This window comes from Camelus dromedarius, chromosome 5 (assembly GCF_036321535.1).
Source record: "Camelus dromedarius isolate mCamDro1 chromosome 5, mCamDro1.pat, whole genome shotgun sequence".
NCBI lineage: Eukaryota > Metazoa > Chordata > Mammalia > Artiodactyla > Camelidae > Camelus > Camelus dromedarius.
In genome coordinates, this window is record NC_087440.1 from 54,837,201 (window position 1) to 54,854,843 (window position 17,643).

The window sequence follows — 17,643 nt, forward strand, 5'->3', positions numbered from 1 at the left end:
GTAGGCATCCAGGAAAGGCAGGCTGAAAATCCCAGGCATGAGATGAAACTTCTATCTACTGGTGTAATTTCTACTCCCTCAGGGGAACCTCAGTTCTGCTCTTAAGGCCCTTCAACTGAGTGAATCAGGCCCATACAGATTATCAAGGATAATCTCACTTAATTTAAAGTCAACTGATTATGGACTTTAATACAATCTATAAAATAGCTTCATAGCAACACATGGTTAGTGTTTGACTGAATAACTGGCAACTATAGCCTAGCGAGTTGACATGGAAAACTGACCATAGTAAGCCTTTTATCTTTACAAAATCTGTATCATTTGTAGTTATTAAATACCTTTTCATTCCTAATATCACTTATTTATGTTTTTCTCTTTATATCATGTTTAATCTTGCCAAATACTTTTCTAATTTATTAGTCTTTCAAAGAACCAACTTTTGGGTTTCTGATTCCATTATGTTTATTTTCTACTCCATCAATTTTTGCCCTTTATGACACAGTTCCAGAATAGGCAGAAATTGGTATTAATTACAGGAACACTACCAGCAAAAAGGCCACACTTTAAATTGTAGGCTTGAGTTGTTTTGTTTTCTTTTCTTTATACATCTATGGAGCACGAATTTGGACTGCACACCTATGTAGGGGAAAAAAGCCTAATGATGTACACTAAAACGTTAACAGTGGTTATCTTTGGGTATTAGGGTTGGAGATAATGTCCTACCTCATATTTTCCTATATTAAGAAGTACATACGTCTAGGGAGGGTATAGCTCAGTGGTAGAGTGCTTGCTTAGCATGCACGAGGTTCTGGGTTCAATCCCCGGTAACTTCATTAAAATAAATAAATAAAACAAAGTAAATAAACCTAATTACCACCCCTCCCAAAAAAAGTGAAAAAAAATAAAGCAAAAAAGAGTTCATTAAAAAAGTATATACTTCTAATAATTAAATACAATGCAATATTCTTAACTGATCCTAGGTTGGGTAGAAAAAAGTCTAAAGGGACAAATTTTACTATGAAATATATGTTAGGCAATAATATTCTTTTGTTAAATTTCTTTGGTATAAAATGATATTGTGGTTATATAGAAGACTGTCTCTATTCTTAGGGGATATATTGAAGTATCTAAGGGTGAAGTGTCATGATCCATATTTCAAATGGTTCAGGAAAAACCCTGTTTATAAAGCATTCACAGCAAAATATCAACAGTAAGTCAATCCTGGGGAGGGGGGGCATATAGCTCAGTGGTAGAGTGCATGCCTGGCATGCACGAGGTCCTGGGTTCAGTCCCCAGTACCTCCACCAAAAGTAATAAATAGATAAGCCCAATATTCCCCCCACCAAAAAAAATTAAAATAAGAATAAAATTAAAAAAGGACACAAAATCAATTCTGATAAAGGGTATATATATGTTTGCTGAAGTATTTGAAATTTTCTGTAGGTCTGAAAATTTTCAAAATAAACACCTTGGAAAAATTATATACTCCTAAAATAAAACAGCTGGAAAACAAAAAAGACAATCAGTCACTGATTAAGATGCTTTCTTCATAGATGGGTCTCATCCTTTTGTCTAAAGGGATCTGTTCCATGCTAGTGGCAGTGGCTCACCACAGGCTGCTGCACTGGCAGTGGCTGTAGGATACCACAGTGCCCAGAGTTGGCAGGCACAACCCAGCCCTCACTCACTTGCTCTCTGGGATAATTAGATGATGCCCTCATGAGTATAAAGCTATAAAATAACTTCCTCTTTGAGAAGCTTTTTCTACTGGAGAATGAAATTAAGCATAAGACAACTTTCTACAGCACATAAGCTCAGAATAGGCAGTTCTACTGATTATCATGATGGTGGCTAATATATTAATTTATTTCCTTTTCCATTTTCCTACATTAAGTTCCAATTCTGTGAAAAAAATTTTTTTTCTTAAACGAAGTTTAATATTATATAGAAAAGAAATGAGGGTGATATTTCTTGTTTCAAAGTTCTGATTTGCAAGTTAAACCCAATCAACACAAAAACCTTCCTTTAACCAAACAAAAGTAGGGAATGAAAAAAACCTTTTGCAAATCCTTGGTATTATCAGGTTGCTGTGGACCTGAAATGTAACACTAAAGGATTATATCAAGTTGAGGAAATAAATCAAAATACATGTCTATAAACATGCTTTCCAAAGTAATAGAAATAAACTTTTACTTCAGGATCTTGAAATCAAAATTAATTCCTATATTACTCAGAATCAAACCTAATGACAAAGTAAGATGAACTAGCCAACAGCATAATAATAGTAGCTGATACTGATATAAACATTACCATGTGCCAGGAACTAAGTACTCTTACCTCATATAATTCTCGTAACAACCCTCTGAAGTAGATACTATTATCATACTCATTTTTCAGATGAGTGGACACAGGCTAGAACTTGCCCAACATTATTCAGCTGGGAGGTATTACAGTGGGTCTTCAAACCTGGGTAGTCTGGTTTTGAAATCTGTGTTCCTAACCACTGTGCTACAATGTCTCTCAATACCAGCTACTAATTAAAAAATCAGAAATGTAATCCTTCCTAACCTTAATTTAACCATCATGAGACAAAGAGTATCCTTCGGCTCCCATACATCTAAATTTTCAACATGTTTTGTTCCTTCCAACCTGTAACTATGAAACTACTCTCAACTTTGAGCCACCTGATTTTACTTTACTACTGCATGCCCACCCGACTTCACCCCTGTAATTTGTCCAAATTAAGTGGATGCATTTGTATTAAGCTCTGCTTAGAATACTAACCAAAAATGTATGAAATACGTAATTAAATCTTGTTTGCTCAAAATAAGAGGAGTTGAACACTTTCCCTTACTCTTCAACTACTCTCTTATCAAGGCTTCGAAGACTTGCTCAGAAAAGCACTGCTGAGGTTGATACCCAGAGTAGCTTACCAGGAGCACACTAGGCACTAGGCTACAACACTATCAAAACAGCATCTTCAGTTCTTCTCTTGTGTGTGTATAATGTGTAACAGAAACGGGAGGTGAGGGTGGGGGGTGGAAATTATGGTAATAAACATAACATAAAATATATCTTCTAGAAACATTTCCATTTCATGGAAATACAATGTTAAGACTATCAAGCTAAATATGGAAATGTGAAAGTTTTATTTTTAAAAAATCAGGCTACACAAACAACTCAAAGCTATACATGAAGACACTGCCAAAACAAACAAAAGGTCTTATTTGCAAAATTATTTACATGTTTAGGGCCCATATTAAAAAATACATGGTCCCCTAGGTCCAGTACAGACACAGAGAGCAGTCTATGGTAACACACTTCGGAAAAGGACTATTGCAGTACTTCCCAGTACATTACGTAAACCAAATGAGGAAAACCCTAGAAGGCAATTCAACACTCAGAGGTTATAAGACCCTGGCTTTGATGATTTTGAAGGTAAGAAACAAAATCAAACTGGCTTCCAATGGGACATGCCAGTGGCCCCAAGTCAGTGACCACAATCACAATGCTTCTGAATGGCCCTCCATCTGGAGGCAGGGCAATCTGCAAAGATGATACTTTTTATACATGCCCTGTTCCCTACACCAGGATAATTACTACATTATCTTATAAAGACAAACTGTAGTCTTTAAATGCTTTTAAAAATATGTAATGAGTTTCCTAAAGATTTTTTTAAAAGGCCCAGATTCATCAAAGATGAGTAAAAAAAACTATTACCTTCCTAAGTTCACTCCCTTACTCTATTCCTGCTTAAATGCAAAAGCTGACAGTTTCTGATTCGTAGAAAGATCTAAAGGTTTTTGCTTTTTAGGCAAATTAAGATTCTCCTTTGCCTTTTCTGTCTGGTTTTCAGTTTCACGACTTCTATCCACCACACGTTTTCGCTTCTTTGCTTCAGCTCCATCACTTACAGTTTCTCCTTTGGCCTTTGCAGCCCATGCCTTTGTAAAACATTGGAGAAGAAAAGATTTTTAGGTGATAATGAAGAAATAGGAAGGAAATTATTTCTTTACTTTTGCGGGTAACATTCCTTTATATAAAGCAGCATAATTAGCACTTGAATTGTTAAGCTAATCATTAACTGTTCCCATTTTTAACAAATCTCTTATTACTTAATTACAAGGCATGTTAAAAAATTTACATTCTACTTCTGTACTTCAGTCTAAATTCTGCTTGTAATTAACCATATCAAGTATAAAATACTATAACTGCAGGTAGGTTTTTTAAAAAGAAACCTTTTATTTTGAGACTAGATTATTGTAGATTCACATGCAGTTATAAGAAAAACTACAGAAAGACCCCATGTGCCCTTTACTCAGTTTCCCCCAATGGTTGTACTTCGCAAAATTGTAGTGTACTATTACAACTAGGATATTGACATTGATAAAATCCCCCCTTCTTTACTTCTACGTGTGTGTGAAATTCTATTGGAGGCTGTGTATTTATCATCACATTCAAGGTATATAACAGTTCCATAAGCACAAAAATCCCTCATGTCCCACCCCCTCCCCCCCCCCCACATACTTCCTTCCCAGGCCCCAAGCCCTGACAATCAGTACTCTGTTCACCATCCCTATCACTGTCATTTCAGGAATGTTATATACAGTATATATTCCTTTGGGATTGGCTTCTATTCACTAACAAGGTTCACTCATTTCATCTGTCTCTCAAACTTCTTTAATCTGTAACACTTCCTCCACCTCCTACTTTACTCTCTTTCTCATTCATTATTGTTGAAAAGAGACCCTTTGAGCTGTAGAATTTCTTACATTAACAGACTGGATTTAAGAAATGTTCAAGGTTTACACTAAAAATACTGATTATATTTTTAAGTATTCAAAAACGTAATCACAACTTTTGCCAAGTCTCTTCATCTTTTGATGTTTAAGGTCTTATTCATTCAGATGTGATTTTATCTAATTCTTTAGAATTTTTATCCTTTTGTAAATACTTATAAAAAATGAGAAACACAAAGTTGCTAATGAGATTCTAAAGGAGGCTAGAGGTGGTTAGACCAGTTTCCATCTTTCTCATTTGCAATATCTTTGTTCATAAGAATCAGTTTATCAAGGTAAGTATCCACATCACAAGGTGCTGATGCTGCACAATGCCATCCCTGGGGAAGGGAAGTCTGAGGATTTATTGATACACCACACATATTCCTTCCCCTTGCAAAAGAAAGCTGCTCATAGCCTTTCATGTGGCAGAAACTGACACGAGGAGCAACAGGTACAAGCCACCTGTCCTAATTTCCATGTGAAATGCTAGAACAGAACACTAGCTTTTTTCCTCAAAAGCAATATTCTCATTTAGTATTCATTGTGTAAATACACAGCATTTTAAGAAACTCTGCTTACAAGGACCCTAAAGTAGTAGCACAAAAATGTGAATTAGTTTCATTTTTAATTATTAATTTTATTTGCTTTTGATTTATAAGTAACACTTTTTCTAGTGGTATTCCCCTAACTTACTCTATGCTGAAACTTACACAGATGTGAACAGTGTAACTGCCAAAGAATTAACCAACAGAACTAAATAATAATTATTATGTATCTATATGTTCAAAGCTGACATTGTTATATTTTCTCTCCACAAAGAGTTTACCAAAATGTATTCAATTTCCAAAAACAGAGAAAGGCATTTTCTGTAAGAATTTTTAAAACCTGGGAATTCACTAAGCTCTCAGTCTCAGCACAATTATCCTTACCTTCCTCTCTTCAGTTGACAATACTCTAAATCGAACCATTCCTTCTTTTATTATGTCTGCTTCATCTGAAAAGTCAGGATTGTCAGACAAAATATTACTTCTGTTTTCTTCCAGCCACATCTGGAACCCAGTCTTTGGCCTAAAATAGCAATTATGTAAAAAAAAAAATTATACTTAAGACACAGTTTTAAAGTGCTTTATGATTTTTCAGGTTAGTAATTAACCATTAGTCTTTGCCTATCTATATAAAGAGAGACATAATTCATTATATTTGTTAATACCTATAATTACATTATTACTTAAAACTGCCTAGAGGCTGTAGAAGCAACGAACTGAAAAAAATCCTCTGCAAGGTCAATTCAAAGGAATTACTCACATCTTTATTTTCCAAGTGCAGCAACTGTAAACTCTGCACTTTCAACTCTTTATGAATGTTGACAGGCTCAAGATCTCCAACCTTACTTAGCCTCTCTAGCCCAGTAAAATTCTCCCATGTATCCTTGGTAGGCTTTCTCCATTTCCCAAACCAGCTCTTTGAAATCTTCATGACTTCTCTCAAGCTCCTTAGCCATCCTCTCACCCTTACTCTCACAGTTGACCTGGAGTGTGGGTCCTTTCTTGTACCATCATTATGTAAAGCATGGACACAGCACACTTGTCGATTTTACTAGATCTCACTTCTGATACAAATTGTCTTTAGGTCACAAGTGAAGGTTTAAAGCAAACAATATTTACTGAGCACTTTTTTTCTGTACAGCCTGTTGCCGGTATAAAAAATTGAATCTTAAATAAAAATTACACTGTTTAATATCTAAATTTAGAACAAAATAGGAAAAATAAAAACTACAGCTACCCCCTCAAATTAAACTGGTTAACATGAGATACTGGCTAAATGAGACTTTCAATTTAACTGATATATTTTAAATAAATCTAGAATACAAGAGATCAAGAAATTTGGCAACATACTGAGTTGGTTGACAAATAGTATATGGACAAACAGGAACTCTCATACTGCTGGAGGTGTATAAAATGATACAACATCCATGCAGAACAACTGTGCATATCTATCAGAATTACAAGTATACATTAAGTTGAACCATACAGGAATCCATCTTATAGCTATTTGTATATGCAAGAAATGACATTCATATAGTTATTCACTGTACTACTATTTGTACTAGCAAAAGACCAGCATCCATCTTTTGTCCACCAATAAAGAAATAAACAATTATGGCATAGCCATTCAATGGATGTAAAAAGATTAGAGAAACTCTTCATGTGGTAATAAGAAATGATCTGCAAAAGTTGCTAAGTGAAAAAAACAAGGTACAGAACAATGTGTATACTACCATTTCTGTAATTTCAGAAAGCAGATAAATATGTTTATACATGCATAGAATAATTCTGGAAGGTTATATAAGAAAGTTGCTCAGCGATTATTTGTGGAGGGGAAACTGGGTATAGCAAAGAGATGTACTCTTCATCACACATCTTTTTGTATCTTTTGACTGTGTTTCTCCCATGTAACTATATTATCATTTAAAAACAAACCAAAGAAAAAAATGAATTATAAAAGTGTCCCAACAAAATGTACCTATAATTTAAAACACATAATACAATTTATCAAAACATACTTTAATAAGTAATATAAATACATTAATCAATATTTGTGGCTTCCCTAAAGTTACAAGTGTTCAGAATGCCCAGTATCTGTGCCAATGAATTATTTATAATAATGAATAAGACAGCCACATAATTTTGTATGGCTACTTCTATATGCTTTTTACTGGGATATTGTATCTTGAGAATACTAATTTTCTCTATGTATTGACCTTTGGTTTTCAGTGTTTTGAGGACACACAGGTGGGGTTTCAGATGATGAATTTTCAGAATTTTCTTCCTTCACTTCCTCAGTCTTATCAGCTTTGGAAGCTCCTTTCTGGAAAAAGGATGCTGCAGAAGCCTGTAAAAACAAACTTATGAATACTGCAACAAAATCTAGTATGATTTTGTGTTACAATCAAATTTTTAAAAACGTGGAAAAATATTTGTAATCATTTAGAATTCAAACACCAACATGTAAAGTTAAAAATAAACACGCACACACACACAAAATAAAAAAAAACTACACCTCAAATTTTATGTTTTCTAATTGAAAAAAATTATATGAAATAGGAAAGATAAATAACATATATTTTATTGATGACAAATATAAGATAAAACACTAAAACTGGGATGAAACCTGGGAGATAAAAATCACAATACAGAAAAAGTAAAGATTCGGGCCAGGTACTAAACCAATTGTCATTAAACAGGGACATGCATCAAAACCATCTGGGAAAAGGGAAAACAACAACAACAAAAACAGATGCATGAGTTCCTGTCCTGGGTGTGTGTGTGTGTATGTATATGTATATGTATATATGCATGCATGTATGTGTGTGTATATGTATGTATATGTGTGTATATATATATAAAGTGATTCTAAAGCAAAAAAAAAGATTTGAGAACCACTGCCCTTGCTAGACAATCAGTGACAAACAACTGGAGCCTACCTGAAAGAGTGAACAAAGCTAAAGTAAGACAAACAGACCATGGCAGAGGGCAGCTGAAATCATACCTGTTTAGACTTTGGCTTTGGAATCAGAGGCTTTATAACTGGAGACTTTTCATTATTTGTAGCTCGACTAAGTGCAGTAGACTTCTTGGATGATTTATTCATACTGTCTAAAATATTAGTTGAACGTACTGAATTCCCTGAAATGGCTGGCTCTTTGGAATTGCCTGATACCTAAAAAGCAAACTAGTATTAGCATTTTATGTTCAGAAAAAAAAAATCCCAAGAAGTTTATTTTTCCTTTAAATTTCTGTTAGGTTTGTACTGTAATTTCACCTTTGTAACTGAATACATTTGGTGTAATCCAAATTAAGACTGATGCACATATTCCCAAATACCATATCTCCAAGAAAAATAGGTAGCACCTTTCAAAACCGTAGGTTCTTAGAAGACAAGCAGAAGTATAACTTTTGGCCAAAGCATGAACTAGTGCTACTTTTAACTTTGTTTATTTCAAACATTTACTTATTTAAATATTTTAAAATTAAATCTTTAATGTCTAAGTCTGGGGAGGGTCATCTTGTCACTTGGAAATATTTCTCTGTATGGAAATGTGTTTAAATAATAGAAAACATCACTGGAAAGAGTTTACCTTGAAGGGGTTTATTCGTCCTTGGTTGCTAGAGGTAACTGCACCTTTCATAAGAAAGAAACCCTCACTTAATAGCAGTAAAACTCAGAAGACTTCTGACTTCAATACTAATAATGGAATATTTAAATCTATATTATATGAAAATAAACGTAGTTTGCAACTTTAAAACTATTAACAATTACATATGACCTCCTTCCTATTTCTAAGACAAAACAAAAGCTATTAGATGAGAACTATCCCAATTGGCCACTATGAGACATACAAACACAATATGTATAGATCTATCCTCTTCTCTTGTTACCAGGAAAGACTGTTGCCTTATTTTAGCTAGTAAATAATTCCTACACTAGTGCTCTAAATCCCACCCACTCCTTTTCAAGAAATCTGTGCTGTCAATGGCCACACCATCTTTGACCTTCCTTATTGGTTCCTGAAGTTTCTCAACTTAAACAAACAAAAACTAAACACTCTCTCCTCATCACATTCCCCCTCTTCCCAGACACCATTTTCTCTCACCTCCCACAAACTGTCAAATTTCTCAAGCGCTGTCTACATGGCTATTCCCATTTCCTCACTACTCACACATTCCTCCACCCAAAACATGGCTCCAGTCCTATACTACCCTGCAGAATCTGCTCTTGCTAAGGACTCAGTAAGCTCTATGTGGCCAAAACTGGTGGATCCATTTCAGCTATCATCTTATTTGACCTCTCAACAGCATTCCACATAACTGAGTGTTCCTTTCTTCTTGATACTCTCTCCCTCTTGACTTCTGAGATACGGCATTCCCTGGCTTACCTCCTTCCTCTCTGGTCTCATTCTCTTTTGATAGTTCCTCCCCTTCTTCCTCGTCTACCTGAAGTTTAAATGTTGGGGGTTCTCTAGGCCCAAGCTCATTTTTCTTTTCACTTTACACTCTCTCCCAATACTCACTCATCCGTATACCATGCTTTAAATTGCTGTATTTATGCCAATGATTTTCACTTTATAGCTCCATCCCAGTGATACTGCTTTCCTGAGCTCCTGACCCAAATAGACAATAGTAATTCATCATCCTCCTATCTAAAGCTATGTTTCCCAACTCAGTAAATGGCACCATCATTCACTAAAGTACTCAAGCCAGAAACTGAGAGTCATTCTTCACACTCTGAACTTCCATACCCTCTACATTATCTTCAGGAACACCTCTTCAATTCCTCCCATTCTTTTTACCATCACTCATCACCACCCTAGTCTAAGTCGCTATTCAATCTCACTTGGGACTACCTCAGTAGTCTCCTTACATGCAACCCTCCTCTGCACAGTGTGCCACATTATGCCCCTGCTTAATACCTACAACAGCCTCCCAGTGACTTCAGAATAAAGATCAAAATCCTTACAATGGCCAACACAGATCTGCACACTCTGGCTCTTGCCCATCACTCCAAAACTATTCAGCATCACCTCCTCTTTGCTCTCTGCTCTTCACACCACTCTTACAGTTTTCACACACGCTGTTCCTTAAGCCCACAAGCTTTTCCTCTGCTTCTGCTCTTACCCACCTTTGCCTAGCTGACTCATTTATCCTTTAGGTCTCTGCTTTAATCACTCCATAAGGCCTTCCTTGGAATCCCAACCATCTTCCACCACTGACTGGATTATAGCCAACTTGTTATATGCTCTTTTAATACTCTGCACACATGTTTAAAAGTATATTTTAAAAATCAAACTAACATATATACCCATTTTTAAAAGCCAATCAGTACCATAAAGTTATTCTATGCAGGGATCAAACATGCATGCCTACTTGATTTCTGTATCCCCCATCTAGTCAAATACCTGACACACAATAGGCATTTAATGAGTATTTGTTAAATGACCAGTTTCACATACATTTCTGATTGAAAACAACAAAACAGGCCCTAAAGGGTAGGTGTATTTGTGTATTCTTTATCACTTTAAAGAATTCTTGCAAAATTCCCTTGATATTATAAAATCAAAAATATTTCTTACCTGACTTAATAGCTAGCACATCAGAGGAATTTGCATTTTTAAAAAATGAATTTTGTCCTATAGAAAAATTAACATAAAGCAATATACTGTTAATGGGAAGATAAAGCCACCTTCTATAATCAACAATCAGACAGCAAAGATGTCTCAAAAAAGTACAAGTATTCAATTTCCTTCAGCCAAGTAAATGAGGAGAGGCACATACATGACACTTCTCATCTTCAAATTCCCTTAAAAATATAACTTACCGTGATTGTGTGTTTCTGGTTTTTCTTCTATATCATCAGCTTCTCCACTGTCTTCTGTATCTTCTTCAGCTTGATTTCCGAGCCTTGGCTGACTCCATTCTGTAGCAGTATTACTGTAACTAAAAGACAGTAATATTATTCAATAAAAAGCTGTGCAAAGACCAAGTCAATATTCAAGATGGTAAAGAAAAACCCAAACAACTGAGTATTTCTTACCCAGCATTCAACTTTTTTCTGAAATCCTCTTCTTCTTCCTCCTCCTCTTCAGCTTGGGTTGCTGCCAATTCTGCTGCCTTCTCGACAGCCAGTTCACTAAGTCTCTGGGCCAATATTAATCTCCGAGAACGAGAAGCATATTTAATGGCTAAATTCACAGCATTCTGAGTCATTAGATTAGCAAGTTCCACACAACGAAATTCTCGCTCCAGTTTACAAGAAAGCTAAAGGGAAAAGGTGGGGGGCATCAAATTACCTTAAGTAAAACCTCTTAAAAATAAAAGATGATACTACTATTAGAACTGGGAAAACAGTTTTCTAGATACTGTATTTTTTATTCTAAGATGCACATTTTAACATCTCTCTCTGAAGTTGAGAAGTGTCTTATAATTAACAGTGAGGCGAAATTTAATTGGCAGCATTTTTTTCTGACTCAGCAACTTAAAATAATGGTGCTTTTTACAATCAACAGGAGCTTAGATTCAACGAAATATGGCATATTATTTCAAATTATTAATTGTAAGGAAAGTAAGAGATTTGTTCAAAATTTAAAAATGGTTTTCTTAAATTTGTCTTCCTGCCCACCCTATCACCTGCACTCATCAAACAGGGTAGCAAATTCAAAGAAAGAATAAATTATAAATGATTTATTTATTATTATTTTGCTCAGAATTGGCACACAAATGCTACTAAATGAATCTGGGTGGAGGCAAGTATATTTATCCATAATCTTTTAAAATGTGATTGTCTCTGATCTCTAACTACCAGAAACAGTTACACAATTTTCAAATTAACAAATAACCTCTTTTTTCTTGCTTTGTTTTTTATACTTACAAAATAAAACAAAGAACTTCACTTATCATCCCTTAGAAAATATTGACTTTTTCTTTCAGTACGAATTTTGACAACTCAAAGTGAGGCAACTCAAGGACAATGTGAGGAAAATTAATGCTCTGAAGACTAAGGGTCTCATAATTCATAGAACAGAAGGGTTATTTTGTTACTTAGACATACCACATCTGACTCAACAGCACAGAAGCTTTAGATATTCACCTGCACGTCCTTCTCAAGTTTTCTAGAATCACTTATCTATAAGCAGTACTTCTCAGCTGGGGTGATTCTCTTCCTCAGGGGGCATTTGGAAATGAAATGGAGTAAGGAAAGCAAGAGATTCTTCCAGACTAAGCTGAACTACAGGCATTTGCCAGGGGCCAGGAATGCTAAAGAACTGACCATGATGCTACTAGTAGAACCAGCTGCACCCTGCTGAGCAACACTGCACTCTAGAGGAAAAGCTCCTCTAAGGCTAAATGGTAAATAAATCAAACACAATTCTTTACATGTGTTGTAGGAAATGAAAAGGTTACCAGTTCCTAAACCACAAAGGAGATTTTATAAGAAACAAAACTTATTTCTACAGGAAACTAAATTTCTTTAATACTAAACTCAAGGCAGTGTTGCATAGAGGTGACAAACATGAATGCCACCTTTTGGAGACTGAAGGTCAATCACCTCTGCAGTCTTAGCTATCATTTTTCCCTCAGAAAAATTTTCCCTCATTTTTAAAGTGAAAAGCCTGGACCACTGACTCTCTTAAGAAATACTGAGGTCTACTGTGTGTTAGCATCCGTGCCTGGCATACAGCAGTGAATGAGACAGGGTCACTGCCCTCCAGGGGCTTGCAGTCTAGAGGAACAGAGAAGAAATTATAATACACTTTTCCCTAGAAACCAACCTGGAATGAGGACACAACATACAAACTTTATGTTTCAAAAAATTCACTTATCTCCAAAGCTAAGTGTACTTAAAAATCCAAGGCAACAAACCTGGTCACTGGCTACAAACTTTTACCACCCAGTATGCCTAAGAGGATAACAAAAGGCAGACATATATAAAACCTGATCAAAGTTCTTAAGACTGCCCAGCCTGGAGACCTAGAAGTCCACAAACTTAGTTCGCTGCACATAAGACCAGTAGCTAGAGCCAGTTCTCAAACTATTAAAAAGTGGCAGAGTCACCTAGAGGGCATGTTAAAACACTGACCAGTGGGCAAAAATAAAACAAAAAAGGAGGTAGCACCAGAGCAATTTTTTTTCTTCCTATGACCTTAGATACAAGGTAATGTCTTAAATATATTACCTGCAACATCAACTGAGAAACAGAAGTTTTAAGGGAGAAAAATGCCACCAGATACAACTTGAGAATTTTAGGTTATGGAACTTGTCACACGCCGTTAAGAAATTCAACCTAGAGGAAAGCATTTAACTCTTTTTGCCACTATATTTATTTTACTCACCGCAAGCATTTTCATTAAAAGTTCCTGTTGTTCTTTTATTGCTTGATTTTTAGTGCTCTCTTCATATGCATAACCATTTTTAGCTAAATAATCAAGGTAGTTGTGAAACATAACTGAACGCCAATATTGTTCCTACGAAAGTATAAAAATTGGTTAGAGTCAACTATCAGCTGGATACCAGGCAAGTGTTACATATTTATCATATGATACCAGTTTCTGAATAAAACATTTTCTGAAATACTCCTTTCTATAGCTTATTTTATAATCCAAATTCTAATGTGATACTATGGCTTGACTTCACTTTCTATCCTTAAAAAAAGAGAGAAATACAGTTGACCCTAGACCAATGCAGGAGGCAGGGATGCCTATCTTCTGTGTAGTTGAAAATCTGCATGTAAATTATCGCCTGTATACACAGTTCCTCCATGTCTGATTTCCACAACCTTAGATTCAAACAACCGCTGATCATAAAGTACTGTAGTATTTACTATGGAAAAAAAAAACTCATGTGTGAGTGGACCCGCACAGTTAAAACCCATGTTCTTCAAGAGTCAACTGTATAGTATTTTAAAGTTTCCTAGCTATCATAGTTAATGCTCAGAGAACTTGGTATACCAGATTTTTTAGAAGCCGATCTGTTTCTTGTTTAGAATAACTAACTGCAAGATTTCAAATGACTTTTGATGACCCAGGGCTAGGACTAGAGCGAGGCAAGCCTGGTGCCTAGGGTACAAAACTCATGGAGGCACATCCTCTCAGGCACTCGCCCCACCCTGGGAGTGAGTGCCTTACCCTAGTGAGCCCTGACAGTCATACCCATTTACCTCTTAAACAAAGTCCACAGAAGCAGCGATGGCAATCAGGTGCCCTGGGGATCATAAGCCCTCTCCCTCCCAGTTACTGTGCTTTATTTAATTATAAAGAAATGAATACTCAACACTGGTCATCACGATAATTTTAAATGCTTGTATCACAGACAGGGTATTATCAAATTCAGAGCGTCAAGGTAAGATCTGTGCATACCTCCATTTGTCCTTTCTCAGTGGCAGTCTGACAGTAAGGAAGCTTAAAGGATAATACAGCTATAGCAGGGCGTGGAAGGGTTGGAGGAAACCGAGAACCTTTGCAAGGAATGCACCTGTCAGGAAAGAAAGTCTCACCATAAAAACTTTCTAAAATATCAAAAATTGCTACATTATACATTTTCCAAAAGTTAGTAACTTTTAATAATATTATTCCAGTATCTGACTTAATAATATACAACAAATTCCTCTTTTTAATAAAAGCATTTTAGGCCTAATTATGTATAAAAGCTACCCCTCCACGCATTTCAAGAATTTCAATCCTTCCTTATATCAACTTTATTAAATAGCAGCCACTGAAAGTGAAATAAGCTCTTTTCAGATTTTCTTTAGCAAACTGCCTACTTTCAAAACAGAGAAACTGTACCATAAACACTTGTCATGGGATCCATGTTATAAAACAGATCATTCTAACATAAAATGCTGATAAAGCATATTCACTTTCATTCATCAGTTCAGAAATATTTGGTACTATTGGTAGAAAGTGTCTGTAAGAGAAAAAGACAGTGAAATGTTCAAAACAAGTAAAAGCTTATTGTTAGTTATTGGTGAGAAGGAAGCAGAAAATTCACTATCATTATAAAAAGATTATAATGTATATCTGCTCTGTAAATCAAAGTCGCCTTATATGGCAATAGCTCAGTGAGCCAGGGCTTTGTCTAAACCTTTTCTGACTAGAATATGTAAGGCACTCAAAGATGCCCATCAAGATGGGTACTAATGCAATTTATGAATTAAAAAGCATTCATTCATCACAGAGTGATTTATATATGTAGAACTCTTTTAATGTCTGTACTTCAAATTATTTCTAAGAAAGCACTGGTAAACCATTAATTGCACACTCTAAGTACTATGGGCAAATTTTCTAATTTTTAGAAAGTCATTTAAAAAACATAGTACCTTGTTCAATGCTTACTAATAGCCATCAGTTTACTTATAGTACAGCCTTTTAATCAAGGCTTTAACCTATTACCTTTTTGTAGGAAAATACTAAGTAGGAATTAGGCCCTTGGAGGGGCGGAGGGTATAGCTCAGTGATAGACTGTATGCTTAGCATGCATGGGGTCCTGGGTTCAATCCCTAGTACCTTCATTAAAAATAAATAAATAAACCTCATTACCACCCTCTCCCCTAAAAAAACCAACAAGAAAAAGAAGAAATGATTAAAAAAAGAAATCAGGCCCTTGGATTTATTTTTTTTCATAAATATCTTCTAGTATTATCAAATGCCCACTAGAGTATTAAAAAATGAGTAAGCTGTAATACCCAGAAATCTTTTTCAAACTACATAGGTCCCCTTCCTACTAAGATTTAAATATATCTTTTCCTTTTTTTGGTGACTATACAACAAAAACAAAGATGTTTTTAGAGTTCCAATATTTTTTAACATAAATCTCACTTCTTTCTTCCTCCTCTTTTATGACTTCATATAAATCAGTGGTTTTCACCACACAGTATCAAGTGGCGGTGTGAATGCTCTGAGTCTGAAAAATCTCTTGTGGTAATTCTGTCATGCACCTATTCATAAAACTGTAGGTTTATTAGTCGTGCAAAATGGAAGACAGAACATGTGTATTCAGAAAGGACGAGTCCAATTACATACATATATACATTAACAAAATTAGGAGGAAGACTGGGAGTAATCTTAATTGCCTTAATATTTTTTTCCTATAAAGTGATTTTTTTTTGTTTAAAAACATTTTACAACTCAAATACTTCATTGATTTAGTGAGCAATTATAACAAAGAAAAATTAAGATTTTATTTTTTTGTACTTAAAACAAAAAATTTTTTGGGGGTAATCAGGTTTATATATTTATTTATTTTAATGGAGGTACTGGGGATTGAACCCAGGACCTCATGCATGCTAGGCATGTACTCTACCACTGAGATATATACCCTCCCTCTTTAAGATTTTATTAATGGCTTTTTAAAAAAACCACATTTACATCAAAGCAGAGCACCTTCTCATCCTTTTCTTAGCTTTAAAGACTTAAAGTAAAAAGACTTTTCCTCTGTTAAATATCTCTTTCGTGGAAGAAGAGGAAAAAACAAACTCATCTGACTGCTAATTTGATGGGGTTTGCCTACAATGAATGAGTTTCCTGGAAACTGTGATTAAACCATTTGGAGGAGAAAATGTGAAAAAACAAACAGTACGCTAAGGAGACAAAATAACTTCAATTCCTTTTCAAATAAATCACAAAATTTGTTCTCAAATCATATTAAAGAAAGTGTTGAAAAATATCAAACTAGAAAAAACTGGGACCAATGTCCAGACTAAGTTTCCATAAGTCAGTGAGTTTTGTTTTGTCTTCTGTGTTGCATGGGACTCTTCCTCATTTGAGGGGATTTTGTTCACAACTCTTTTATAGCACTGACTCAGGAGTAAGTACTGATTTTACCAACCAACTCTTCCAGGCTGCTTGGCTTATTTATGTTTATGTAGCACAAGACATACAGTCAGTACTTAAACAAATGCTTGTCAAATGAACACAACTTGCAAAAAAAAAAAATTGTTTTCAAGTGTACTCTTAAGAGCGAGCTTTTAAAAACTGAAGAGAAAAGGTTGATGGTTGTAGACAGCAAATTAGATTATAGATTATGAAAAATCAGTAAACTTTGAGTTATGTATTAACCAGTAGTGATCATGAAAAAAATCTTCACGGGAAACCATAAAGACAGTTTTTGCTAAACTGAAGTTCATTTCTAACAGAGGTAGGAGTGATATACTATAGATCAGTAGTTAAAGGCAGGTGTTTTGTACTGACTCAAATAAACTTAAAAAAATTTTTTTTAACAAAATGTATTTCCTCATCAAAAAGAAAGCATATATACTGCTGAATCTGGGTTAGAAAACATATTTAAAATGAAGAGATTAAAGAAATAAATGT

At 35.0% G+C, this 17,643-nt stretch overlaps 1 protein-coding gene across 1 annotated transcript in view; it reads right to left on the reverse strand.

Moving 5' to 3' along the window:
• Nucleotides 1-3,130: 3,130 nt before the first annotated feature.
• Nucleotides 3,131-17,643, reverse strand: part of WDHD1 (WD repeat and HMG-box DNA binding protein 1) — a 57,357-nt gene continuing 42,844 nt past the window's right edge. The window contains exons 17-26 of the mRNA XM_010982947.3: nt 14,692-14,806; nt 13,669-13,800; nt 11,373-11,596; nt 11,157-11,275; nt 10,912-10,968; nt 8,920-8,963; nt 8,331-8,501; nt 7,543-7,673; nt 5,711-5,849; nt 3,131-3,944 (exon numbers count right to left, since the gene is read on the reverse strand). Coding sequence (XP_010981249.1) covers nt 3,744-3,944; nt 5,711-5,849; nt 7,543-7,673; nt 8,331-8,501; nt 8,920-8,963; nt 10,912-10,968; nt 11,157-11,275; nt 11,373-11,596; nt 13,669-13,800; nt 14,692-14,806 — 1,333 coding nt within the window. The 3' untranslated portion in view covers nt 3,131-3,743. The remainder of the gene's footprint in view (nt 3,945-5,710; nt 5,850-7,542; nt 7,674-8,330; nt 8,502-8,919; nt 8,964-10,911; nt 10,969-11,156; nt 11,276-11,372; nt 11,597-13,668; nt 13,801-14,691; nt 14,807-17,643) is intronic.